The sequence below is a fragment of the Melozone crissalis genome, unplaced genomic scaffold, assembly GCF_028551555.1.
Source record: "Melozone crissalis strain CALT ecotype California unplaced genomic scaffold, PUWL_Pcris_2 ptg000012l_1, whole genome shotgun sequence".
NCBI classification, from domain to species: domain Eukaryota; kingdom Metazoa; phylum Chordata; class Aves; order Passeriformes; family Passerellidae; genus Melozone; species Melozone crissalis.
Window position 1 is genome coordinate 1,505,826 of NW_026535790.1, and position 26,193 is coordinate 1,532,018.

The following is a 26,193-nucleotide window of genomic DNA, read 5'->3' on the forward strand; positions in this document are numbered from 1 at the left end:
ACATTGATACACTCCTGACCACACAATAGGGAACAGTCTTTTTGGCTGAGGGGAAGAAGGAAACGGAACAGTGTCAGCACTCTGCTCTCAGAGCTGTTTCTCTTCCATGTGTGTATCACAACAAGCTCCATGCCCAATATTTCCATACATGCCTCTCATAAGGTAATTTTCTCACCAAAGAATCACCATGGAACTTTTATGCACAGCAATGCATTAACTCTGTGATATTTGCCAGCCTGCAGCAGGAGATAAGCATTCCTGAAGTAAACCCCTTATTCTTCACCTTACTACTCCACAGGAAGTCACAGCACATCCATTTATCCACCCAGGGTAGGAAATAGTTCAATTTTCAAACAAAATTTAAGAGTAGGAGACACAGAATCCTGGAATGGTCTGGGTTGGAAGGGACCTTAAAGCCTATCCTGTTTCATCCACTGCTTTGCACAGGGACATGTTCCACTGTTCCAGGCTGCTCCAAGCCCCATCCTACCTGGCCTTGAACATTTCCAGGGATGGGGCAGCCACAGCTGCTCTGGGCACCCTGTGCCAGGGCTTCATCACCCTTCATCCCTTGTCTCCAGTCCCTTTCCAGCTCTCCTGGAGCCTCTTCAGGCCCTGGCAGGGGCTCTGAGGTGTCCCTGGAGCTTCTCCTCTCCAGGTGAGCACCCCCAGCTCTGCCAGCCTGGCTCCAGCCCTTGGGGCACCTCCATGGGCTCCTCTGGACCCACTTCAACAAGTTCACATCCTCCTTTGCCAAGGACCCCATGCTTCAGTTTAACACATAAATCAAGAGCAGAGCCAGGCAGAAGCTCACTTGACAGTACAACAAAGCCCCAGCAAACTGTTTCAGCGTGCCTTGAGTTAAGTCTGCAGCTGTATTTTCCTTTAACAGAGGCTGGCTGTCATCAGCCCCACCAGACAAGTGGTGCCATCCACACAAGCACCTTCTCACCCTCTACAGACCAATTTTACTGCTTGGAGGAGTTTAGCCAAGTGACCCAGAGACTATACGTGGTTCACCTTGAAGCTGACTTGAAAACATGGAATCACAGAATGGTTTGGAAGGGACCTTAAATCCCGTCTCGTTCTAGCCCCACTACCCCAGGTTGCTCCAAACCCCATCCAGCCTGGCCTTGGGCACTTCCAGAGATGCCCAGCTTCTCTGGGCAACCTGTTAAATCCATCAATGCACTCAACAGCCATTGATCAGGGTCACCCTTGGAGTTTATAAACACTTCAGGGCGAGTTTCAGGGTGGATCTGTTAACCCCGAGCCCGGGGCGCTCGGCTGGTGCCGGGGTCCCGCTCGCAGCCCCCTCCAGGCTCGGCCCGCCCGCCGCGCTGCCCCCGGCACCACGGACCCGACAGCTCCAGAACCGCTGCATTTTGTCCTTAGACCCCCAGGGATCCCCCGCCACCCCGGTCTTCACCGGCTCCTTTCCCGATCCCACAGGATTATGGCTAAAATTGCCCTCTCGGCTTCTCGTGTCCGAAGGAGAGCGGCTCCCGGCGCCCCCACACGCCCCCGTTCCGCCGCCTCACGACGCGCCCGGCCAGACACGCGAGGCAGGAAAAGCCTCACACCCACCCCCTCCCGCCCCTCCCTCACACGGCGGCGCCGAGAGACCCCCGGAGAGCGCTGCCCATCGCGGCTGCCTCCCGTACCCCACACCCAGATTCCCGAGCCCACACCGCGGCTCCCCTCCCTACCGCCCGTCCCGCTCCCCCTCACCGCGGGCGCGGCGCAGCCCGGCCGGACCCATCCCGCTCTCGGCGGCTCCCGCGGCTGCGGCGGCCCCGCCCCCTGCCTGCCCCGCCCCCGCGCGGCCCCGCCCCCGCAGGGCGCTGTCCATTGTGCTGCGGGGGCGCGGGCAGGCCCCGCCCCCCGCACGTGCGGCCTCCCCGCGCCCCCCGCCGCCATCTCGCTGAGGGGCGGGCGGGTCCCGGTCCCGCCGTGAGGGAACAGCGCTGCCCCGTGTCCCACCGAGCCCTGCCTTCCCCCTTGGCCTGTCATTCCAGCCCCTGTCCCAAGTCCCTCTCCAGATCTCCTGGAGCCCCTTTAGGCGCTGGAAAGGGCTCTGAAGTCTGAGTCTCCAGCTCTCTCAGGCTGTCCCCACAGCAGAGCTGCTCCATCCCTCTGATCACCTTGCTGCCTCGTCTGGACTCGCCCCAGCAGCTCCGTGTCCTTCTGAGGGCTCCAGCCCCGGGCACGTTTCCCTGTGGGGTCCCGTGGGCAGAAAAGGGGAATAAGGAGGGCTGTGTGTGGAGATGGGCTCACCCCACCCCACAGAGGGGCCACAGCAACAACCCTGCCTGAGCTCCAGGCGTGCTTGGACGACGCTCTGGGACACAGGGTGGGATTGATGGAGTGTCCTGTGCAGGGCTGTGCTGGACTGGATGATGCGATGGGACCCTTTCAGTTCAGGATATTCCATGTTTCTGTGATATTCCATGTTTCTGTGATTCTCCCCCAGTTGGCACCTGTCCTTGAGGTGGAGGAGGAACCTTCTTGGGTCAGGGCAGGAGGACGCAGAGCCACAGCTCCAAAACAGTCTAATCCTGCTCATCCCAGGGTAGGTCAGAGCAAAGGGACCTGCTCACCTCAGCCCTTTACTCTATCACTGCACTGTATTGTTTGATTTATTACATGATTTATCACACACCTGTGAACCCACTCCTTGAGCAAATATTCCCCAAACTGTACTCTGGGATGAGGTACCAGGGCACACCCAGACAAGTGACACTGAGGAGGACCCTGGGAGACATCCTCACCCCTCAGCTTCCCCTCTCCCATCAGCTCTGAAAGCCTGAGCAGTGTTTGGTGAAACCTTTGCAGCTCAGGGTGAGTGGCCCCTGTTTGTCAGGCCGTGCTGGGCAGTTGTCACCATGCAGTGACAGTCCTTGGGGCCATGGCTCTGTGGAGGAAATGATGCCAACACTGCCTGACTTTGGGGTGTCAAAGAGTGCCTGAGCAGCTGGTCCTGGGGCAGGAGAGGCGTGTGGCACCAAGAGTGGGTGTGGGACACTGGCTGGGGAATGTTTTGCACCTTCAGAGCCTCCTTTCAGGTTCTCCCTAAGGACCAGCTGCCCCTTTGCCTGCTGGTATTGAAGTAACATCACATTTACTGCTGCTTTGTCTTTTCCTGCCTCCTTATCACTTCCAGCTGCAGAGTGTCCCCTTATCTGGGCAGGCATTTCAGGAAGCTGCAGTGCTATTTCTGATCAGCAATATTTCCTGAAATGTTCTGCTATCTCAGACTGGGGAAACCAACCTGACACTGCTCAAAAACAACCATTGACCATCAAATGTCAGAGCTCCCAGGGCTGCAGCCTGTGGAGCCAGAGCACTTTTCCTAAAGACATTTGCAGCACAACTTGGCATCAAAAACCACAAAGTTACTGAAGGCCTGCAACATCTACTTCATAAACATGTATTCAAAATAAAAACAAAATGTATTTATTTATAAATAAATATTCTGAATTTCCCATCACAAAGCAACTTTCTTTTTTAAAGAAGTGGTATGTCTCTCCTGTTCCTCATTTACTGCTAAATTTCCTCAGAGAAAACAGAAGAAAAAATAAAGAACTATTTCCATCTTCTTCTGCAGAATTTACACCAGCCTGTAACTGCTTTGTGCCCTAATTGTGGTTGTTTCCCTTTTGTTCAGGCTATAAAAGCTGGATGAGATTTTGGTGGGTCTCAATCCATCTTTTTCTCTGCTGTGCAGCCCTGACTATAATTCCTATTTTCCAACACTTTTTTCTCCTGCTGCCAGCAGGTCACCTTGGCATTTTCCAGAGGCAGTGGGCTGCCTTTTCCCCTGACACAGGGCCAGCTCCCCAGGGCATTCCCAAGGGCCCTGACTGTCCTCCCACCTACCAGGACTGGGTGTTATCCTCAAGGGCTGGCTCTGACCCTCAGCTTTTTCTCATGGGAACTCCTCAGAAAGACGTTCTCACCCCCAGCAGCCCAGGAACTCCTGCAGTTAGAAAGGAGAATGTCTTCCAGGAAGGACATCTGGTCTGGAGATATCATTCAGCCTCCACTTCCCCTTTTACAAAAGCATTTCACTCCAAATTCTGCTTTTCTCTCAACTTCTCTGCCTCATCTGGTGGCATAAATTAAAAAATTCAACAGCTATTCAAATGCATTGGCACATCACGTGCAGGAAAAAGCTTGTAGGGATTGTTCATTTTCCGAGGTGTGGAGGTGGCAGAGGTGAGCTCCAGACCAGGACAGTGTTACATTGTATTGTTATTATATTGTTATTCCTATTTACCTCATTAGGGAAGCAGCTGAAAGAACTTGCAAAGGAGGTTTGTGCCAAAGCTGCAGTCAGCAAGGCCAGGAAATTCAGTGGTTTGTGATGGAGGTGCTGGGGCAACTCAGCCCTGAGCAGGGGAGGATCCCTGAGGGAAAGGAAAAGGCAAAGGCAGCTTCACACCTCCAGCCCAGCCCTTCCTGCAGTGTCACTCTGGGGAGCTGCTGTCCAACAGCCCTTAGAAAATCAGCACTGCTTAAACATTAAAGGCTTGCTTTAAAAATTCAGCAGCAAAGTTCACCTGCCTTTTAGGGCCCATTTAAGCAGCATGGAGGTGAATTGCACTCTCTAAACGTGGGCTGCAGTCCAGGTGTCACAGGGGAGCTGGGAGGAAGAAGAGGCTCCCCCACACACTCCAGTGCTGGGATAGACACAGCAGCTCCTCCCCTGCACTATTCTGGGCTGGAGCTCATCTCTGCACCTGCACACCTTGGTAAAGACACCTTTTAACACTTCATCTCGCTCTGCTTCACCAGAGCTGAGCAAAAGCTGCATCTGCTGTTCTGAGAGCCAGGAAAAGTTGAAATATTGATGTTTTCTTGACTGAAAGCAGACCAGCAGTACCCAACCCCACAGCACTCACTGACCCCCTCCTGCCAGGACGTTGCCCTGTCACAGACATCTTTTATGAAAAATCCTTTCCTTAGGATTTTTCCTCCTGAGAAGCTGAGAGGCCTCAGGAACAAAATGTAAACAATGATTATCTGCTGCTGTGGAATGCAAGAGGTGCATCTGTGATTGGTCTCATGTGGTTGTTTCTAATTAATGGCCAATCACAGTCCAGCTGGCTCAGACTCTCTGTCCAAGACAGAAGCCTTTGTTATCATTCCTTCTTTTTCTATTCTTAGCCAGCCTTCTGATGAAATCCTTTCTTCTATTCATTTAGTATAGTTTTAATATAATATATATAATAAAATAATAAATCAGCCTTCTGAAACATGGAGTCAGATCCTCGTCTCTTCCCTCAACCTCAGACCCCTGTGAACACCATCACAGTTTCCCCACATCCCGTGGATCCCTTTGGCCTTTGCCTTGCCCGTGCCACTCTCAGTTCTGTTCGTTTTTGGTGCAAACCTGAGATTCAATGTGCTGCCCAAGGTCACCCAGCAAGGTGGCAGAGATGAAACTGGAGAGCAGCAGGCTGAGATTGGGTTCCTTTCCCCGTGGGACTGCAGATGAGCACTCTGCTAATGGCTCTGCTACATTCACCCGTACATACTCCCTGCCCTGCCTTCCCTGCTTCTGCAGCTTTTGAAATGGATGCTCCAATCTTGGTTTGGTTTGTTTTGTGAGGCAGAGGGGGCTCCCAGCCTCTGACCCACCAGCAGCTAAGAACTGAATTTCTGCTTTGCATAAGAGAAATACAAAATAAACAGATCACATCACTAATATTTAACACTCAAAGCTTCCAGCTCAACAGCTGATCCCACTGATGCTCTTTAAATGCATCTTTTCAAATTTATCAGCTGTAGTGTGTTGACATGCTCTGTTTATGGAGGTCTCTCTGCATTTTGGCTCATAAAATATTTGCCATATTCTAACCTATCATAGAATCATGGAAACAGAATGGTTTGGGGGCTGGAAGGGACCTTAAAGCTCATCCAGTTCTATTCCCTGCCATGGACAGGGACACCTTCCACCATCCCAGGCTGCTGCTCCAAGCCCCATCCAACCTGACCTTGGGTACTTCCAGGGCTGGGGCAGCCACAGCTTCTCTGTGCCAGGACTCCACCACCCTCACAAGAAAGTTTTTCCTGATATCTAATCCAAACCTGCTCTCTGTCAGTGTGAAGAAATCTCCTTTGTCCTGTTACTACATGTTCTTGTAAAAGTCCCCCTCCATCTTTTTGTAGGATCCCTTCAGGATCTGGAAGGCCACTCAGGAAGATCTAATACCATTCAGGTCTCATTTTTATCACAAATACTCCTTCTCATTTCTGTGCAGTCATTCTGGGACCCTCCAAGGCACATTCTCTGAGACAAACACACCACATTGTGACAGCAGCACATCTCCACAACCTTACAAGCAAGCCAAAATTATTGCAAATTAACCCAGAATTCAGCTCTCTTACAGACTGCTAGACAGGCCCTGTATGAATAAAGAACACCCTATTTAAATAACTTCTCTTTCTGTGCTGTTTGTTCCTTCATGCATTTCCCCTTTTGCCTCTTGGAGCTCTGTGAGATGTCACCCTGTGCCTTGCTGAGTTCTGCCTGATTCCCCTTGCCTGGGAGTAAAGCCTGACACAGGTTTGCTATTCTGGGTAACCAAAATCAGTGTCAGCTCCAGGAGCACAGCTCTTGTCAGAGCTTAGCTCTGAGCACTGCTCTGCAAGGTGGGGTTGGAACAGCAGGGTTAACAGAGAGAGGGAGATCTGCTGGCCTTGGAGCAAAGGCACAGGGATATGGTAAATTCAGAGGAAATAGTGGAAACCAGCTGAGAAACATGAAAGCTTTGGGAAGCATGCAGTGCTTGATCTTTGTTTGACATGAGGCTCTCCAGTGGCTGGTGGGAACATGGAGGATTTCCTTTCCAGAGCCAGTTAGCTGAGAGCACAGAGCTGTTGAGGCTCTGTGCCTCAGAGGTTTAAAATTTAAATTATTATTATTAAATTTAAATTTAAAAGGTTGAGAACTTCACAGCTCTTTTGGAAACAGACAGCTCAGGAGACCCCAAATACAGCGGCCTTGGAGCAGCATCCCCTTCTTTCCACCCCTTGCCAGGTGCCAGCACCAACCACACAGTGCTTATTTCATCCAACCCTCACCCACTGTGATGCTTTATTACAAAATCTTCTTTCTTGGGCCCTTAAACACACATTTATGGAATAATACAGACTGTGGAAGCAGCATCAAGAGTTCCTCTTTCAGATCATGTAACTGGTCTCTGCTGGGACAGTCCTGGTCTGTGCCTTTCCAGAACTCAGGGAGGTGGAGTTCAGAACTTGTATTTTGAGAATATGGCTCAATTCCATGTCTGTCAGAGATGAAATTGAAACTTCTGTGGATTCCCACAACAGATTGTTGATTTTCTAGCTGATTAAGTGCAGCCTAAACAGGTGTGTTTCCCCCATAACTTTGTCCTTTTCTCCCAGGAGTCTGAAGTGACATTGGGAATAGGAAATAACACAGCACAACCCAAGAATTGCTCCTTCCCAAAATCCTGTTTGTGCTGTTCCCTGACAAGTGTGACAAAAAGTGGCTGGAGACATCTCCCTGGGATGCCACCTCTAGCCAAATGCTTTTGGAGAGACCCTGCCAGGAGCAGATTGGGATCTGCTGGTTAACCCCAGGGGAACTGGAGGTGTTTTTCCAGAGCCAGGGTACACCAGACTGGTGAGACTGGATTTTGCTGTGTGTGCCTCTTACCGGTCTGTGTAACACAGGAGATGAGAACAAAGCTCTGGGGCCAAGCCCACAGGTAACACCAGGATTTGCTATCATTCCATCACAGCAGAGAGCACTGGGCAATGAGCTATTAAACAGGATATCCCAAGATGAATATTTTATCCTTCCTGGGAATATTCCTTGTAAGCAGTCCAAAGGATTATGTCTCCTTTTAAAAGAAGTCCTTTAATTTATATTCTGAGGTATGCACTCCCAAGATTTAATTTACCCCAAGCTATGAAATTAAGCTTACCCAGAATTTCAGACTGGTTATTTATGTGATATATTCCACCACACAGTTGCTGGTTTAGTAGTGCAGTGATACCTCGAGTGCAGGAGATGCTGGTGAGGGTCATGATTTTGTCTAAGCCTTTAATTTAGACAATAAAGGATCCACATGCTTTGAACCCCCACAAAGAAGATTTGAAGTAATCTTAACAAATTATTTGTAAAAGCCAGATTGTACCCCATTTTCCTGCAACTTCTCAATGCATCTCCCCAGGAGCTGCCAAAATAAAAGGGAGGAAAAATGGTCTCAGGCTGTGTCTTTGTCTGTGAGACGCTGAACGCAGCAGCTGCAATCAGAACCCAGAGAGCAAACTCTTTGTGAGGAGTGTTTCCATTTCATTTTCCAGACCTCTGCCCATCCCCATCCAGTGCTGTCCCAGTCCTGCATGACGTGGATCTCATTTCCCAGTGACACCAGGGACCTTTACTGAGCTATGTTCACTATGCCCACTATGTCCTGCCACGTTCCAGGGAGGGCTCGCTGTCCACGCTGTGACCACAGCACCCTGCTGGCCTCCTGCCCTCTGGCCAGCAACTGCCTGAGCTGCTGCTTCCCACTCCAAGCACTGCAGCTGGGATAAGCTATACAAAAAGAATAAAAAGAGAAATTCCTATCCCAAGACAACTAGGACACTAGGGATTAAGCTGCTTTGATTACAGTCACTAAATAGACTTTGGTTTTTCATCTGAAATACCAAAAGGGATCTGTTGGAGACCCCTGAGTCCCTCAGGTACATTCATGCTACCCAGAATACAAGCTCTAAAAGGCTGCCACAGAAATCCAGGCCTCTGTAGCCTCATGAGAATATTTTTCCTATAAAGCTGCAAAACCATGAGCAAAAAGCCTTGTATGATAACTCGGAGGTAGACACGCAGGGGAGGTTGCTGAAAAAGTCTTGGATAGTTAGGAAGAATGATTCTTGTTCTCAGTCTGCTTGGCCTGGAAGCTGAGGTGCCTGGGGGTGTCTTTCCCATCCCTTGGGATGGATGGTCATGGTTCAGGGCACCACCAAGCCATGGGATGTTTATGTCGGCTTCTTAGGCAATTCCGTGGGGCTTGGTGGCTGTGGTTGGTCACTCTTGGTCTGGCCTGCAGGAGGGGGCCACGTAGTCTTCTGATGGAGGTGGCTGAAAAGGAGAAAGATGCCTTAGGTAGTTTGGGAGAAGGACACAGAGGGTAATTATTATAGCACTCGTTATTTAGGAAAGAAGAAGCAGCCACAGATCTTGCCTGGTTAGACTGTGCAGGCTGCCTGTTTTGTCTGAAAATGCTTTTCATAACCTTGAAATTATCATTTGCAAATGGGTACTTTGTACCTAAACAAAAAACTGTGCTGGCAGATCTTCAGGTTGAGTTAAGCTAAGAAAACAGTAGGAGATATTTAGGTCTCAAAGTGCCCTTTCAGATAACTTTAGGAAATGGCTCTGTTAAATACAAGCAGTTTAAGAGGTTTCAGGGAAATTTAACAGTTTAAGGTCCAAACAAAGCCAAGTCAGCCTGCTTTCCTTGTCTGGAGCTTCACAGCATCTCAATATCACAGCATAAAAAATTAACATATTCAGTGATGCTTTTTCCCTTACACAGAGTGCACTATAAAAATGCTGGCTAGACAAGCCACAGAACCACAAATTCCCATCTGGCCTGAAGGAAAACCAGCATTTTATAAAGCAAAAGAGAAATCCAGGAATTCACACCGTTCAGGGCAGGAAGTCTCTTTCTGTCTAGGAATTTCACAGCATTTCTCTGTCATGGCCATCTGGAGGCCTCTCCTAGACTGTCTGATCAAAAGTCGTCAAGCAACAGTTTTGGTTAAAAAAACCCAACAAAACAGACAGGAATTTTTAGTATCTGTGTTGTCCAAATTACAGACCACAGCAGTTTTGACACCTACTCCTTGTAATTTGGGATTCCTTCAGCAGGCAGGCACTGGTCCCTGTCCCATGGCAGAGCTGCAGATGGAAGCACAGAGCCAACGTTAGTGCAGAGAACATGCCCAATGCTGCTGCATTATGATAATGCACATTTAAATGGGGCAGGAGCTCAGAAAATGCTGACAGCACTCACAAACCAGAGGTGCTCCTGAAAGGCTGCAATTATTTCCTTTGTGTCTTGTGCTTTGAGACAAAGCCAGTGCTGGGCCGTGGCCACACTGGGCTGGTGAATAGCATCAAAGTAAAGGACTGGGCACCTGTTTGGGGCTGTGCATTCACCTGGACATGACACTGAGGAGGTCAGACACTCATTTTGTGGGGGAGGAGACAAGCAGGGTCAAATAATTGCCACCAAGAAATGTCTCTGGCTTGTGGACCAGCTCAGAGTCCCAGATTGGGAAAGCCAACCCAGACTGCCATGGAGCTGGATTGTTCCCTGGTTTGCTCACAGATGTGAGGAAAAGGGAGCACGGCTGGATTTTACTCCAAGGAAACGGGAGGTGACTGTTCCCTTCCTTTCAGCATTGCTGGAACGGTACCTGGATGGCAGAAGGAAAGTTTGGATCCTGGGTTTAAAGCTGTTGGGAAACTGGACAGGATCCAGCAAGGGAAGCCCCAGGCCTGCAGGGAGAGGCTGGGCAGGGCTGAGGGAGCTGGGCTTGTTTAGCCTGGCAAAGAGGAGGCCAGGAGGCAACTTCACAGCCCCCACTGCTACATCAGGGAAATTAAAGGCTGTGGAGCTGAGCTGTTTTTGGCAGGGCAGCCGGTGTAAGTGGGGGCAGAGGCCACAGGCTGCCCCTGAGGGAGCTCAGGCTGGTGCTGGGGAGATCTTTGTCACAGAGCAGTGAGGGAACACCATCCAGGAAGGCTGTGGATCTCCATCCTGGCTGGCTAAACCCACTGCCTATCCCCTCTACTGGGATGGCCCTACCTGGAGCAGATCTGATCTCCAGCAGTCCCTTTCAACCATCATTTCAGTGATTCTGTGAAACCCTCCTCCTGCCTGTCAGGGCTTTTCCCCTGGATAAACACCTTTCCTCTGGCCCTGGGCACAAGTCTTTGACTCCATACCCTGCGACTCTGCATTGCAGATCCACAGATGAGTCACATGGATATAGGGTAATTACATCTCAGTGAGCATGAGAGAATCAGGGAGGCTCAACTGGTATGGAAAAATATGGAAGGTGCTGGAAACTGCCAATAACACTGGCAGAGATCCCTGGGACTTGCTGGGATTCAGCTTTCTCTGGTTCATTTAGTGCTTACCGTCCTTGTTGGAGAGGATTGGTGCTAACAGCTCTTTAGCTTCTGATAGCAAAAGGTCAACAAGATCTGAAGGTGGAAGAGATGTGTCTGAGACTGCATCTGTTTTATCCTCTTCTGTTTCATGGTTGACGCTTATAAATACGGAAAGTGCCATCAATAGCTCTGTCAGAGAATGGGCATTGACAATCCTGGCCAGCCTCTCAGGAAGGATCTGCTACATAAATTCTGTGTGTTTGGGGGGTTGCATCTCCATCCCTCCGCATTCAAGTGTCTGTTAGACACACTTGCATTGCTTTGTTACAGAAAAATAGCAAAGTAGTCTTTAGAACTTGTCAAAAGCATTTCCCCCACGTTATATTAGAAAGAACCAACTTGGAAACTTAAAAACTGATTTCCATCGCTCTTAAAAACTGGCTTTTAAAGGGACTGGTCATTATCGATGGGACAGTGACTTTTCAATGATTTAATCAGTTAAAAACACACATAGAGTTGTGGTACATTTATGCCCAAGTGATAGGAGACAGGCTCGGGTTGGAGGGGAGTCCAGAAGCCTGAGCTCTGTTTCTGCAGCTGTTCATGCAGCTGAGAGTCTGGAGAGCTCCTTGCTTACACTCTGTCTGTTCTAACTGCTGATAAAAAGGATGTGGTCCTGGAGCCAAAACCTGGTTTATATTTGGAAAAACAGGTGAGTCAAAACTCTGCTGCTCTGAAACAACCTGCTTGGGGTCTCTGCTGACAAGAACAATTTAACCCAAGCTGAGTTTCAGCTCCTCACTCCCAAAAAATGCCTAAACACAGGCCCAATTCCCCCAGCATCAACCCACCAGCAGCCTCCAGATCATCTTTCTCCCATGGTTTCACTTCCAAAGTGAAAGTATGTTCAGAAACTCTGGGTAGGTTACGTGTGAAGCACCTTCCCCAGAGAAAGGTCAGAAAAGGACATTTCATGTTGCTGTTCACCATTCCCAGAAGCCATCTCCTACCTTTTCTCATCTGGTAAATGACTGTGTGTGCTCAGGACCTTGTAAATGTTCTGTCATGCAACAGAAAAAAAAAAAAAAAAAGGGTTTCAAACTTGTGGGAATGAATAATTCCTGAGAACAAACCCCATGGGTTTTTCCTGATGATCAGATTTAATATGACAGTAATCAGCTTCTGCTTATTCATTGCCCTTGAAGCAAATATCTCAAGGCCTTTTGCAGCTCAGGCAGCATTCATGAATTTACAGACACATCTGAATTCTGCATTTTAATACCACTGCTAAAACACATGAAATGCAACACAAAAATCCTCTTCCAAGGAATAATTTTGCAGGCTGCATTTCAGTGATCATGGCTGCCAGCAACCCCTGGCTCCTGGGCTGGACCTGCACGTGTCAGCTCTCATTACCATGCACTTCTCCAGCACCACTGAGGGGTGGAGGGAAAAGGAAGACATTTTGCTCCAGTGCTCAAATCCTGTGATGTTTGACCCTGGGGTCAATGAGATATATTTCCAAAGTCTGACCCCAAACTGCACAGGCTCTAGCAGATAGTGCTGAATCTCTGGAGCATTTAATTCTTCCTTCTCTGGAGCAGAGGACACAGCATCTACATTTCCTTTTGCTCCACTGTTTCTGCTTGATTTAAAGAGTTCTTGGGACAGGCCACCAGTAGCCATGGCAGATAGACTGACTACTAACGCTTCCCATGCTGGCCAGTTTATTAATTACACAGACTGGTGTTCCCAATATAGGGAATGAAGTGGAAAACCCATCAAATGAAGCATTAAACTCTGAGATTTTGCAAGAAATCCAGGGGGAAAAGCACTGGAAGAGCAAAGCCACTCTCCAGGTTCCTATTTATAGAGCTATAGCAAGGGAAGGTGGGCATGGATGATTTTGACAGCCTCAGCACAGGGAGCCAGGAAGAGCAGAGCCACCAGCAAAACCTGCACCATGGAGTTTGCATTGCTCCCAGGGGGATGAGGAGATCTGAGCTCATCCCCTGCTTCCTCCTAACCAACACACAGTGACTTTTTTGGGTAAGAGAGGGAAAAAATACCCCTCTTGCTTATGGAGCAGGAAGTTGATTGGACTTGCAAAAGCACCCTGAAGGAAAGAGGCCGTGGTGATGCTGCAGCAGTGGGCAGGTGCACACCTCACCTGCACAAACAGGAGCAGTTTCCTATTGCAAATCTCCAGGCGCTTCCGCGACACTTCGGATTTTCGTAGCTGGCCATCAGCCAGGGACAGCTGCCTCCTCAGCTCCAGGATGTCCTCCTGACACAGGGACACAGCAGGAGGAGAAAGGGGCTGGTGATGCTCCAGCCTCGGCTTTTGGAAACAACAGTTTGGGGCATTTGGGAAGGGACGGTGGAAGTTATGCAAATTATAACACAGATGCAGAGACTGTATTGGCCTTGTGGTCCCACACAGCAAATGATCTATGTGCTATTTCATTTTCTCCAGTGTAAATAGAAGGAGGGTAACCTTAGTTAGTTGTGGCCTGTGTAAATAGAAGGAGGGTGACCTTAGTTAGTTGTGGCTGCCCCATCCCTGGAAGTGTCCAAGGCCAGGCTGGACGGGGCTGGAACAACCTGGGATAGTGGAAGGAGTCCCTGCCCGTGGCAGGGGGTTGGAATGAGATGAGCTTTATGATCTCTTCTGGCCCAAATCATTCCATGACACTATGAACCCACAGAAGAAGAGTCTGAAGGGCTGTGGGTTTTTCCTGGGGGTTGCATTACCTCTATTTCAGAGACGTGCTTTGCTTTTTTCCCTGCCAGCTGCATCTTCAGTTCTGCAATTTCAGCCTCCAGCAGGTGGATCACTTCCTCGTAGTCCTGCTCGGCGCTGTGGGCCTGTCTCTGCACCACCTCGGCCATCTGCAGTTTGCTGTGCAGGCTCCTGTTCTCTGACAGGAACCCCAGCGCCTTCTGCAAGCACCAGGAACTTCTGATGAGCACCCCATGTCCTCCTCAGCTGCCAAACCCACGCCCAAACCCACCCCAGCACCCCAGAAATCCCTCCACTAACTTGGTTCAGCCGCTGAAGCTCATCCTCCATCGACTTCTTGCTGCTCTCCACTTCTCTCAGGAGAGACTGTGGGAAATATTTTCACCAGATTAGGAGCAACAAATGACAGGACATTTTCTAGAATGCCCCTACCCACCAAAATATTCTTTTACAGAAGTTCTGTGCACTTTGTCCCCACACAGGGAGAGCTTTTAGAGCTGTGACCTGCAGAATTCCACCTGGACACAGCTGAGGTGCTCACAGCCAGGTGAGGGTGAGAGGACAGGTGCTGCTTCTGTTAATCACACCCTGGAATTCTTAATGAGAGCTGCTTTTTAAATGTGTTAACTCCCTGCTGAGAAGGGACTGCATGCTTTGAGTACAAATAAGTTTTCCTTTGAGGTTGAGAGCGAGAAAGAGGCAATTAAGGAGAGTGGAGGGTGAGAGGCTCCTGTGTGGCTGAGGAATGCACAGAATGCAAACTGGTGACTTCTCCAGAGGGACAGGCCACCCCATTACCCCCACAGAGAGCTACAGCAAGAAATCCCAGCCAAGAAATCTGCTCTGAACCTTCAGCCTGCGGACTTCGTGCCGCAGATCCCTCATCTCCAGCTGCAGCTGCTCCAGGTCCTCGCTGCCATTGCAGTTGAGAGAGTCAAAGGTCTGCAAGGAGAGGGACAGACTCATCACATATTGAATCAGAATCACCTAAAAAGGGAGTCAGCATTTTTATGCCATAGATCAAAAGGCACATTAAATAATTCAGCTTCAGGATGGTTCATTTTGCCCCACAGAATTTTACTCTCTGATCCCCATCATTGCTGCTGTGGCTGAGCTAGAGTGAATTTTCACTTTGTGAATCAAATGAAATTACTTAGAATTGATTAATTATGGCTATTCCTCCTTCTGCATAACTGCCAGGCTGCTTCCTCATATTATCCCATAGATACTCTTATTTCCTTATTACAAATGAGAAGTTTGAGGTCTTTTATGGAATTTTCTATTAAAAATGATTAATTAATAGTTCTGCTTTGTCTTTCTAACTCTAGAACAACCAGAAAATTGTAATTTAGCTTTTCCCATCTCAGAATTCCATGGATTCAATGTAGCAGAGCTTTGGGGTGACTGACCAGGGAGTGAAAAGCTGATGTATCCAGCAAATTGGCCACTTCGTGCTGAGTGAAGAGCACAGAGCTGGAATCCAGACCAGCCTCGTCCAGCTCCTCCTGCATCAGATCCCTGAGTGCTTGGAGAACATCTGTGAGAAACAAGCAGGTTTTACCAGGCTAAAAGAGAAAATTGCTGTGGGTTAGGGGAAAATGCCACTGATTTTGGGGCCATCCACTGGTGCCAAGCAGGGTTTAGAGATACCAGACAGGTTTCTCTAATAATCCTGGGTTTGTCAGCAACCCCATCAAGCTTAAATGAGTTGTTGACAGCCTTTATTAGACTCCTGTTCCTTATCCAACTGAAAAACCTGATATTTTTAAAACCCAGAAAACCCCAGATATTTTCACAGGGGAGTTTTGACGACTGTGGTTCTGAAAGTTTTAAAATTTTAAGCTAAACCCACATTTCCCTGAAAAAAGGCACCTGCTGGCCATTTCTCACATTGCTGATTTAAACAAAAACACAACTCAGTGAGTTCAGTACTTAGAAAAGGTGTTAAAGTTACGAGTCTGAAAATCCACATTAATTTTGCTTTCAGATATGAAGGGAGGCACAGCAGAAGGGGCTGTGTGGGACAGGTGGGGACCATCAGGGAGGTGGCACCAGGGTCCCAGAATCACAGAAATATGGAATGGTTTGGGCACAAAGGGACCATAAAGATGATCTTATTCCACCCCCTGCCATGGCAGGGACACCTCCCACCATCCCAGGCTGCTCCCAGCCCTGCCCAGCCTGGCCTTGGGCACTGCCAGGGATCCAGGGGCAGCCACAGCTGCTCTGGGCACCCTGTGCCAGGGCCTGCCCACCCTCACAGGGAACAATTCCCAATTCCCAATATCCCATCCATCCCTGCCCTCTGGCAGTGGGAGCCATTCCCTGTGTCCTGTCCCTCCATCCCTTGTCCCCAGTCCCTCTGCAGCTCTCCTGGAGCCCCTTCAGGCCCTGCCAGGGGCTCTGAGGTGTCCCCCAAGCTGGAGGCAGCTCTGCAGGTGGGGTCTCACCTGAGGGGCAGAATCCTCCCCTCCTGCTGCCCATAGCAGGGCTCAGCCCAGCCCAGGGGGGTTTCTGGGTGCTCACAGCCAGGGCAGGTCCAGCTCTCACCCTCCAGCACCCCAAATCCTCCCCCAGGGCTGCTTTCCATCCCTTCTCTACCCAGCCTGGACTGTGCTTGCAGCTGCCCTGGCCCAGGTGCAGAACATGCACTTGGTATTGTTGAACTTCATGAGGTTCACAGGGTCCCACCTTGAAGCCTGTCCTGGATGGTGCCTGGGCTGCAGCAGGAGCCAAAGTCTCTGTGCAAAAGCAGCACATTTGCTAAATACCCCCAATCATCCTCATTTCTGTTTCCACAAACTACAGCTCCAGTCACTCGTAGGATAGGGCTGTGGTTCTGTGTCCCATCCCTCCCTCTGCACAAAACATTGATCCAGATGACTTGTGACTGTTCTCTCTGCTGGGGACATTGCTGATGGCTTTGGATTTTTGCTGAAAGCCTTCTGAGGAAGCCTGTAGGTCAGCCATGCTCTCGAAAGCCACAGAAAGCAGAACTGGCTTTCATTTTCTGTGTCTCCTCTGGCCAGTTCCTGCTAGGAAAACTGGGATTTTAAGGAAAATAAATCCTTGCACCAACTTTCTTTTAGTCTGATTTTACTCATGATATGACAATAGGAATGGCTTTAAACTGACAGAGAGTAGGTTTAGATTAGATGTTAGGGTAAATTCTTCCCTGTGAGGGCAGTGAGGCACAGGTTTCACAGTGAAGCTGTGGCTGATCCTTCCCTGGTAGTGTCCTCTTGGACAGGGCTTGGAGCAGCTGGGATAGTGGAAGGTGTCTGGTGGAATGAGATGAATTAGATGAATTTTGAGGTGCCTTCCAACCCAACCCATTCCAGCATTCCATGATTCTACAGAATGCCTTCTTTTATGTTTGTGGCTTCCCCTCTTTATAGGCTCCATCCCTACCCAGGCAGCTGTCTCACCAGCCACTTCTGCCCCTTTCCCCCTTTTTAGCTGCCAGTGAAGCAGCACAGAAATGTCAGAACCCCTGGGCAGAGCCCCTGCTCACCTCCATAGGCCACAGTCCCCTGTGAGTCTGTGGTCAGGCTTTGCCGGAGCTGCCTCTTCTTCTCCTCAGTCACATCCAGACCAAGGTACTGCAGAACCTGGAGCAGAAACAAGGAGCCTTTAAAAACACTGGAAAAGCAATTCTTTGGGGTAGGCACTGGGAAGACACTTGGTGCTGGGTTTCTCCAGGCAGCATCTCCCAAAGGAACAGGCTTGGATTGGATTTGCAGTCTCTCCTTTGCTGCACATGTACAGAAATGTCTGTTCCTGAACACAGGTTTACATCCCTCCAAGAACATTTTATCTGCAATCAGATTTGCTGCTCCAATGAGTTTTCAGGACTTTTATCAAAAGCCAGTGGAGTTTCAGCAAGACTCAGCTGGCAAGAGCTCAGCCTCTCCTTTCTCTTACTGCTCAGAAATTGTGTTTGGGACCAGAAAGATAAAAGCTATTAACAGAGTGTTTCTCATGGAGAGAGGAGACATTCAAACATTTTGCTCCTCCACAGCATACTTTGCCCTCTCATTACTCCTGATGCCCTAACTTCTCCTGATGTTTATCAGCTCAACCTCAGGGCAAAACACAGAAGCAGATCAGCCTGTGCAAGCCCCACTTCCCTGCTGGCAGCAGCAACTGAAAGCTTTTAAAAGACAAAGTCGAGCAGACTCTGGGAAAGAGCCTGAGTGAAACGCTCGAGTGCCAGGCTGCACTAACAGCTCCTGCTCACAGGAGATTCCCTGGGAAGGGGCTCTGAGGGATCCTCGCTCCCCTTCCCAGCGCCAGCATCGAGTCCTGGGATCCCTCTGCTGTCCCATTCCCACCTCCTGTCCCTCTGCTCACCGCCCTGAGCAAGGCACTGCTGCAGGCTCCCTCACTCTGGGATATTGGTCACCGCAAAGCCACCTCGGGCTGTGCCAGTCGGTGTCACCCCCCAAAGCTAACAGAGCTTTGAGAAGCGAAACCAAGCGCAGCGCTCCTGCCAGCCTGAGGAGCAGAGGTCGCTGTGCCGATGCCACCCTGGATCCGCTTCGGGAGAATCCCGGGCTCCGAGAGCGGCTCCGCGGCGCTGCCGTCGGGGGGCAGCAGATGCTCGTCACATCGGGGCCTCCGTGGTGTCCCCGGCTCTGTCCCCATGTCCCCCCTCAAACGCCGGAATAACCCAAGGTGCCAGACTGGAGAACCACCCTGTCCCTCCCCCGGGTCTCGGGCAGCAGATGGGCAGCTCTGCTCCATGCCCAGGGAGTGTGTTCTCCATAAAATGATGGAAGAATCTCGATGAGGTAACTCCTGTCTCAGCCTCCCCTCCCGCACACCAGGCTGCCTGAGGTCACCCTAGCAGTGACAGCAGCACCAAAAGTTTGGAGGGCACAACCTTAGCCAATGTCTAAAGGAGGTGCAGCTGCCAGGAAAAGGATTTGGGAGCTTCATGGAGCCCCAAGAAATAGCCAAGATGAGCCAAGGGATGTTTAAATGCCCCTTTGGACACAGGATGTTTCACCTTCTTTACTTTCATAGGCTGGACTCAGCCTCCAGCAAGCTCAGCTGAAGCTGGACTATTTCCTGCACAGTGCACAAGGAGGGGACCTTGCTGTGGGGAGAAGGACCCTGCCACTCACCAGTTCCAGTTTTCCATCCTTGAGCCGGATATGGGGATCCAGGGCTACTTTAGGTTTGGTGCCTGAAGCTGCTTTGTAGTTAGAAGCTGAAGCAGGTGCTGAAAAATCAAAACCAAAGATTAATGGGGAAGCATTTGGGTAGAGGTGTCTGCAAAGCAAAATTCAGATCTCTTGTTGCATGGAATATAAAGTGTGTGCAGCAGGGCAAAAATCCAAGTCCAGGATTTCCTAAAACCAGCGCTGGAAGGCTGAACTAGGCCTCTCTTGGAAAGATTGGATACTGGGGAAAATCCTTCTGAAACTGGGCTTCTGCATGGTTTAAAGTGAGATGTTTCATCCAGGGACAAAGAACTGCAAAAAAATCCAGCACTTTGGAAATCTCCAATCACAAAGTTTTGTGGAGTTTTGGAGTTATGGTGAACTGTGAGAAAAATGAATTAAAATCTGCCTGGTTCTTGTCTACTCTGATTAAACAAAACAGAAAGAATTCCTGACACCCATGGGAATGAACAGATTAAAAATTATGTGGAAAAGCACCACTCTGAGATTTTTTTCCCTTCCCAAGACTGCAAAAAGCCTTGAACCCTTTTCCCCTCAGCTGGGCAGGCAGGGTTTTTGGGCAGAAGGAGCCACGTGTGTTGTGAGGCAGGCACAGAGGCACAGAGAGGCAGAGGCAGCAGCTGCTGAACTGGTGGAAAGCTGCCATGAGCTGGAGGATCCAGCTGCCAACAGCTGGCTCAGCATTGCCAGCACAGCTAAAAAGGTCCAGAGCACAGAAGTCCATCCCTGGAGGGAGCCTCACCTTTTCCATTATGATTAACCCTTGCCTGTAAGGAACCATGAAGAGGGCTGCTCCTGGAGAACCCACCCAGACTCCAGGAGGGTGCAGGGTGTCTGTGCCTGCCCCTGCCCACGCTCAAACCATCAGCCCAGTGGCAAGGTTCCTTCTGGTGCCAGTCATGACATTTGCCCAGGGAGCAATTCCTGCTGCTGCTTGGGTCTGGATAACATCACAGGGAGCTCTGTTTTGCCAGGTCCCACAGCTCCTCTGGAATCCCTGCAGCATTTCTCCCTCACCTTGCCCTCCTGGCCATTGGGGCAGGGCCCAGGTGCCAGGAGAAGGCAGTGAGTAGCAGAGGAGCTGCATAATCCTCCTAATCCAGGCCTCCATCTGCTCTGCTAAGGCCAGCAGCTGGGAAGCAGCAAGAGGCAGCAAATGGGTTTGCTGGATCAGCCACCAGCACTTCCCTCTCCAAGTTCAAGGGCAGAGCCATTACCCTTGGAGCCATGGCTAATCAGGATTAGCTCCCTGTGCTGTCAGCTCTGGACACAGCCATATCCAGGGCATCCATCAGGCACCCAGAGAGAGGCACTGCCTGGCCCAGGCTCCCAGCCTGTGGTTCTTTCAGAGTCACTTTGTCTCCATGGATGACAACACTGGCACAAAGCCTCCTTGGCATCCCACACTCAAATCCTGGAGTGAGCAAATCCCCAGCTAAGTCAGGCCCTGGGTGGGTCACTGCTGGTACTGGGCTGCTCTGTCCCCATCACCAGGACTGGCTGTCTGTGGTGACCACCTGAGAGTGTCCCTGGCACCTGCAGGGCGCTCAGGAAGGGAGGACAGAGCTCATCCCCACCCCAGGGCCTCTCCAGGGCAGCAAGGAAGGCAGAGCTGAGCTTGCCCAAGGTGAGCCAGGCATCCCTGGGAGCAGCTGCCCCATCTCCTGCTGCTCCCAGGGATGGGCTAAACACAGCTTAGCTCCAGGGCTTGCTCTCAGCCTTCCAGAGGGGAATTGCAGCAAGGCACAGGGATGTGTAAGCACAGGGAAGGAAGGGCTGTTGGATTTGAGGCTGCAAGAATGGTGGGCAGCACTTGTTCAGGATTTGTTGGGTAAGTCCATCTTTCCCTCAGGGCAGGAGTAACCTTCCTCTCACAGGGGTGTGGGGTACCTGGTGGAGGTTGTCTCCCTGGGCTCTGGGGATTATTGAGGTTTCCTCAATAGCATTGAGGGATTTGGGAAGCTGCAGGGTGATTCAGGTTCACCCCTCATTGCTGCCACGCTGTTGGATGAACAGAGTGGTTCTCTCCACAAAAGGTAAGAGCTCAGGAGACCCAGAGCATAAAGATGAAACACAGAATGGAAAATAAGCAAAACCTGAAGCTTGGATGGAGAGATAAATCTGATTTATTTAACATCTCTAAGCCATTTCCCAGTTTGGCCAATTGAGGGCATCCTCAAAGCCTGTTCAGAGCCCAGGGTTGCTGTGTACATCCCAACTCTCTACCTGACTGCTTTTATGCTGTGTGCCCAAGACCCCCCATTCCCCCCAGAAGGGAATGTGGCCTGTGGAGAACCTGCTGCATGTCTGAGGTGGGCAAAGCCACTGCTGCAGGTGAACCACAGGCTGAGAGTGCAGGAATTTGTCTTCTTGAATACCTCAGTCCTTGAGCGCCTTACTAAAGAGTTTTGCTGCTATGGGCAAACATGGATATAATTACTACTCACTGAGTAAACCAAGCTGCTGCCTGCCCTCTCTCTGAGCAGGCTGAGTGTCACTATCACCCCATTAAATTCCACTCCAGCAGTATAAACATTGATAAAAAAATGTGGTGATAGCATAAGAGGAATGGCTTTACAGTGCCAGAGGGCAGGGATGGATGGGATATTGGGAATTAGGAATTGTTCCCTGTGAGGGTGGGCAGGCCCTGGCACAGGGTGCCCAGAGCAGCTGTGGCTGCCCCTGGATCCCTGGCAGTGCCCAAGGCCAGGCTGGGCAGGGCTGGGAGCAGTTTGGAATGGTGGAATTTGTCCCTGCACATGGCAGGGGGTGAGATGGGCTGGGCTTTAAGGTCCCTTCCAAGGCAATCCATTCTGTGATTCTGTAATTTCCTCAGCTCTGAGGAGCCACAGCTGTTTGTCACCCACACAAAGGGAATGGTTGAGCAGGACTCACCTGAGACTGTGAGCTCTGGTGGGCAAATGTCCGGAGACAAAGAAGGCACAGGAAAAGGATTTTCACGTCTATTCTAGAAAAACAAGACAAAATGGCACAGACAGTTGCTAAGGAGAATCTGTTGGTGTAAATAATGAGCAGGAGATCGAGTTCAAGGCAGAGCCACGAGGGCACCACATACATCCCTTGTGCAGGTGAACCTAAAGAGATTCCAGGGGTTTCTGTGGGAGCACCTGGCACAGGCTGAGCCACCCCAAAACCTCTGGTCACACACAAACAGTTCTGTCCTTTCTGTAGCTGTGCTTGAGTGCTGGGGCTGGTTTTGGCCTTGCCCGGTCTCTCCACAGAGGATCTCCCTGAAGCTCTGCATCCAATCCAGCAGGGAGGTCCCAAGTCTGGCCACAGCCAGGTGTGATATTCACCCCAAACCCATCATTATCCCAGTGAGCAGGGCAGGAAGCTGAGATCAGTTCACACCCTTTTTTTGTGCTATGTCATGGCTGAGAGCACAAGGAAGAGGGAAAAATAATCCAAGGGTGAGCACCACCAAGAGAGCTGTGACACACCTGGGGACTTGGGTGCCAAGAGGGCACAGGACTGGTGTGAGGACATACAGACAGGCTGCCTGGGCACTCTTTCCCTGGTGTGCGAGTCCAGACCTTATTAGAAGCTCCATCTTTCAGCAGCAAAGTGAGGAAAGGAGGCATTTCAGTCCAGCCAATGGTGGGATTTCATACAAGTGCACAGCATCACAAGCTGGGGGTGTGGGATCCAACCACAGCACCCAGGCACAGCTCCAGGGGCTCTGGTGCCTTTCTAGGGCACATCTCCAGCCTGGTGCACCAAAAGGCAACACATATGTGACATTCATGTAAGTCTGTGTCCCCACAGGTCTGGAAAGCAAGGTGTTTTGTGAATGGTCTTGTATGAGAGGAACATCCAGCCAGCCTCTTTTGAAGGAAATGTGTGTGGAAGAGGGCAGAAAGGACACCCAGCACGGCACCAGTGCAGGAGGGGAGTGACAAATGCACAGAATGGAGCTGCAGACCCTGAGGGTTGTGTGGTTAAACCCTGTCCAGCCATTCACAGCTGGAGCACTGCTCTGCAAACACAAAGTGGAGCTTGGCTTTGCAGCAGGAACGAGCCTGGCTTATCATTAGAGCAGTCAGGAGCAGGAATGGGCTGTGCAGGAAAGCTGGGGATTCATCCTCATCACAGGGCTTGGAGAATAAAGAGTTGTGCCTGCCTTTGGCTAGGAGCCTAGATCAAACTGACTCCAGAGATCCCTTCCAGCCCTATGACTGGTGCTGAATGAGATGCAGGTTGCTATCCACAGAAGGGCTTTGTTTTTTTTTAAACCTGAGACTCTTGAAACAGGTCTGAATGCAGGCCCTGAAGATGAAACTCCTGTCATTACCTCCACAGATCCATCTCTGTCTCAAACCCAAGCGAGAAGAAATTATTTCAGATTTAAAACATCTGCCTGCAGGTAAATACATCAACAGACAGACTTCCCACTGGATTTTTAGAAGTATTACTAGGGACTCCCTGAAGAAGAGTTCTCTGATCAAGGATTGGTATCTGTCTCCAGGATTGCTATCACACCTCTTTAGAGATGAATTTCCACCTACCTCTGGGGACCTCACGTGGACCTTCAGCCTGCAGGAGCTCAGGCCATTCCCCAGAGCCTTTGGAGGTGGGGATGGGCTGTTGCTGTGCACTGACAGGCCAGGGTGTAACCGTCCCCTCCCAGGGATAAAGGCCACTTCTGTGCTTCCCTCGTGTCTTCAACAAACAACAAACACACAACACCTTATTAGCCAAACAAAAGGCACACATTTGCAGAGCTCCCGTGCTTGTGGTTCTGTCTCCAGGATAACCTGGCCTAAGCCTGAGCAGCCTGCACCAGTGCAGCTGGATCTCCACCAGCTGCATTCCATTGAATCATGGAATGGTTAAATTTGGAAAAGACCCCTCAGATCATTGAGTTCCCCCATTTCCTGGGTACTGCTAAGGCCACCACTGACCCACATCCCCAAGTTCCACATCTCCATGGCTTTTGAACACTTCTACGTGATTCCACCACTGCCCTGGGCAGCCTGTGCCCATGCCTTTACAACCCTTTCCATGAAAGAAGTTTTTCCTAATATCCAATCTAAACATCCCCTGTCACTACTCGAGGCTGTTTCCTCTTGTCCTGTCATTTGTTAATTGGGAAAAAAGCCCAATCCCCACCTGGCTCCACCCTCTTGTACAGATCCATAAGGTCTCTCCTGAGTCTCCTTTTTTCCCCTCCTTTAACTTCAGTTCTGTTTCAAAGCAGTGATAGGAGATACTCATGAGGCCCAGAACATCAGGAAGGTCTGGATTACACTTCAGGATGATCCATGCATTACAGATTTCCTGATGTGACCACGTTAAAGAATCATTTAAGGCTAATAGTGCCCTTGAAGCCAAACCTTGGTATGAAGTGTTCTGCCTAAGACTCAGCAGCACCTGATGATGACAGGAAATACTTTCTATGCCTACCTGAATTTGGCTTTTTCAATTATTTTTCTGGCCTCCTCATGTGTGCTGCCCACCAGAGAATCTCTGTTGATGGCAATGAGTTGGTCTCCAGGTCGGAGCCGACCATCCTAAACAAACAGGGAGAAAGACACAGCATTGAGAAGGGACATCTCCGCCCAAAGCCTTCTCCTGCAACACAGATCCTCATTAGTCCATGCAATTATCCATCTACTCCTGGAAAAGCTGCTTCAGAACAGCCACAGCCTCTAGGAAAGGTGCCCATGGCAGAGCTCCTGAGGGTCTCCACACCAACTTACCTTGTAACAGTCCCCATCTGGCAAAAGCTCTTGGACATAAATCATGGGCCCGTCAGGCCTGTTGGATCCACCACTGATTGTCAGCCCCAAGCCAGAGGAGTTTGCTACAGAGATGCTCTGGATTCCTGAGTCAATGGAGTAGCTGCAAGGGAGAAAAGTCAGCAGGTGACTCAAGGAGATCTAGGTTATCTTCTCATATCACTGAACAAACTGCCTGGATGTATTTCCATGTGTGATCCTTCTGCCTTCTCCCAGCCTTTTATTTGCATCCTTTCTTCCACCCACCGTTGGAAAGGGGAAGTGAGGCCTCCTGTTCTTGGGCAGACATTGTTCAGTGTTATTAAAGTGACTGCTTCCCCTAATCCCCAATAGGGGAATACTTGTTTAGAGAAGAAACTAAAGATTTAACCAGAATATACTTGGCATTCCTGGTTTTATAGCCAAAACCACACAAATGATCAACGTGTTGTTGCTTGAATCCAACTAAATCACCAGACAGCAATTTACAGATGGATCAGCTATCAAGCAGTTCTAAGGAAACCTCAAAGTGAAAACAGATGGGTGTGTCTTAACCAGGATTTGGACCCAAAATCATGCAAGATGCCCTAAGAAATGGGCATCCTTTACAGCAACACCCACCACACTGTGAGCTGCTGCTGTGACAGGTGGCTTGTCCAGTTGAGGATGGAAAGGAGCAGCAAACAGGAGCAGAGATTTCCCTGGGCTCCCATGGACAGCACTGCAACAGGGGGGTTGGGGAAGGATTTGGTGGTGCAGAAGGATCAACAAGCCTTTTCCTCCAAATGGGATGGGTGCAGCTGGTGGGTGCAGCTGGCTTTTTGCTTTTCAGTTTATTTCCACAGCAGCCCCTGCCCAAAGAGCCTGCACTGGCTCCTTGTGTTACAACTTCAGACCCAACAGCAGCTGAGCATCCCATGCCCCACAGTGACACCAGCACAGGTTCCCAAGCAATGCCATCATCCCTGGTGGTCACACACCCCAGGGAAAGGGGTGCATGGGCCATAGTCTTATGAAAAAACATTGCTTTAAGGTGAACAACCTTAGGGAAATGAAGTCATGAAATACAGCATTGAAATGCTCTGTTCAACCTAGAATCTCAGACACTGGCTGTGGTGAGATTTGGCTGCACCCAGCTCCCATTGCTCAGTGGAGGGACAGAACCTCAGGTGATGCCACAATGAGAAGTCACAGCCTGGGGACAGCCTGTGGTGAGCAGCAGGGGCGGCAGCCACGTGCATGAACAGACCCATGGCCCAAATTACAGCTCACAGCTGACCACCAATGCTCAGGTGAAACCAGTGGTCTGTGATTCCAGGGGAAGACCTCTGGGGCCTGGCAGCTGCATGGAGACAA

At 50.2% G+C, this 26,193-nt stretch overlaps 1 protein-coding gene across 1 annotated transcript in view; it reads right to left on the reverse strand.

Moving 5' to 3' along the window:
• Positions 1-8,442: 8,442 nt before the first annotated feature.
• The window catches only part of LOC128933890 (syntaxin-binding protein 4-like), a 38,497-nt gene continuing 20,746 nt past the window's right edge, over positions 8,443-26,193 (reverse strand). Inside the window, exons 7-21 of the mRNA XM_054271028.1 lie at positions 24,820-24,961; positions 24,524-24,630; positions 23,626-23,779; positions 21,995-22,067; positions 19,040-19,137; positions 17,425-17,521; positions 15,320-15,447; positions 14,760-14,852; positions 14,211-14,276; positions 13,922-14,110; positions 13,338-13,454; positions 12,178-12,227; positions 11,195-11,325; positions 9,889-9,946; positions 8,443-9,124 (exon numbers count right to left, since the gene is read on the reverse strand). Of these exons, the coding sequence (XP_054127003.1) occupies positions 9,022-9,124; positions 9,889-9,946; positions 11,195-11,325; positions 12,178-12,227; positions 13,338-13,454; positions 13,922-14,110; positions 14,211-14,276; positions 14,760-14,852; positions 15,320-15,447; positions 17,425-17,521; positions 19,040-19,137; positions 21,995-22,067; positions 23,626-23,779; positions 24,524-24,630; positions 24,820-24,961 (1,606 nt within the window). The 3' untranslated portion in view covers positions 8,443-9,021. The remainder of the gene's footprint in view (positions 9,125-9,888; positions 9,947-11,194; positions 11,326-12,177; positions 12,228-13,337; positions 13,455-13,921; positions 14,111-14,210; positions 14,277-14,759; positions 14,853-15,319; positions 15,448-17,424; positions 17,522-19,039; positions 19,138-21,994; positions 22,068-23,625; positions 23,780-24,523; positions 24,631-24,819; positions 24,962-26,193) is intronic.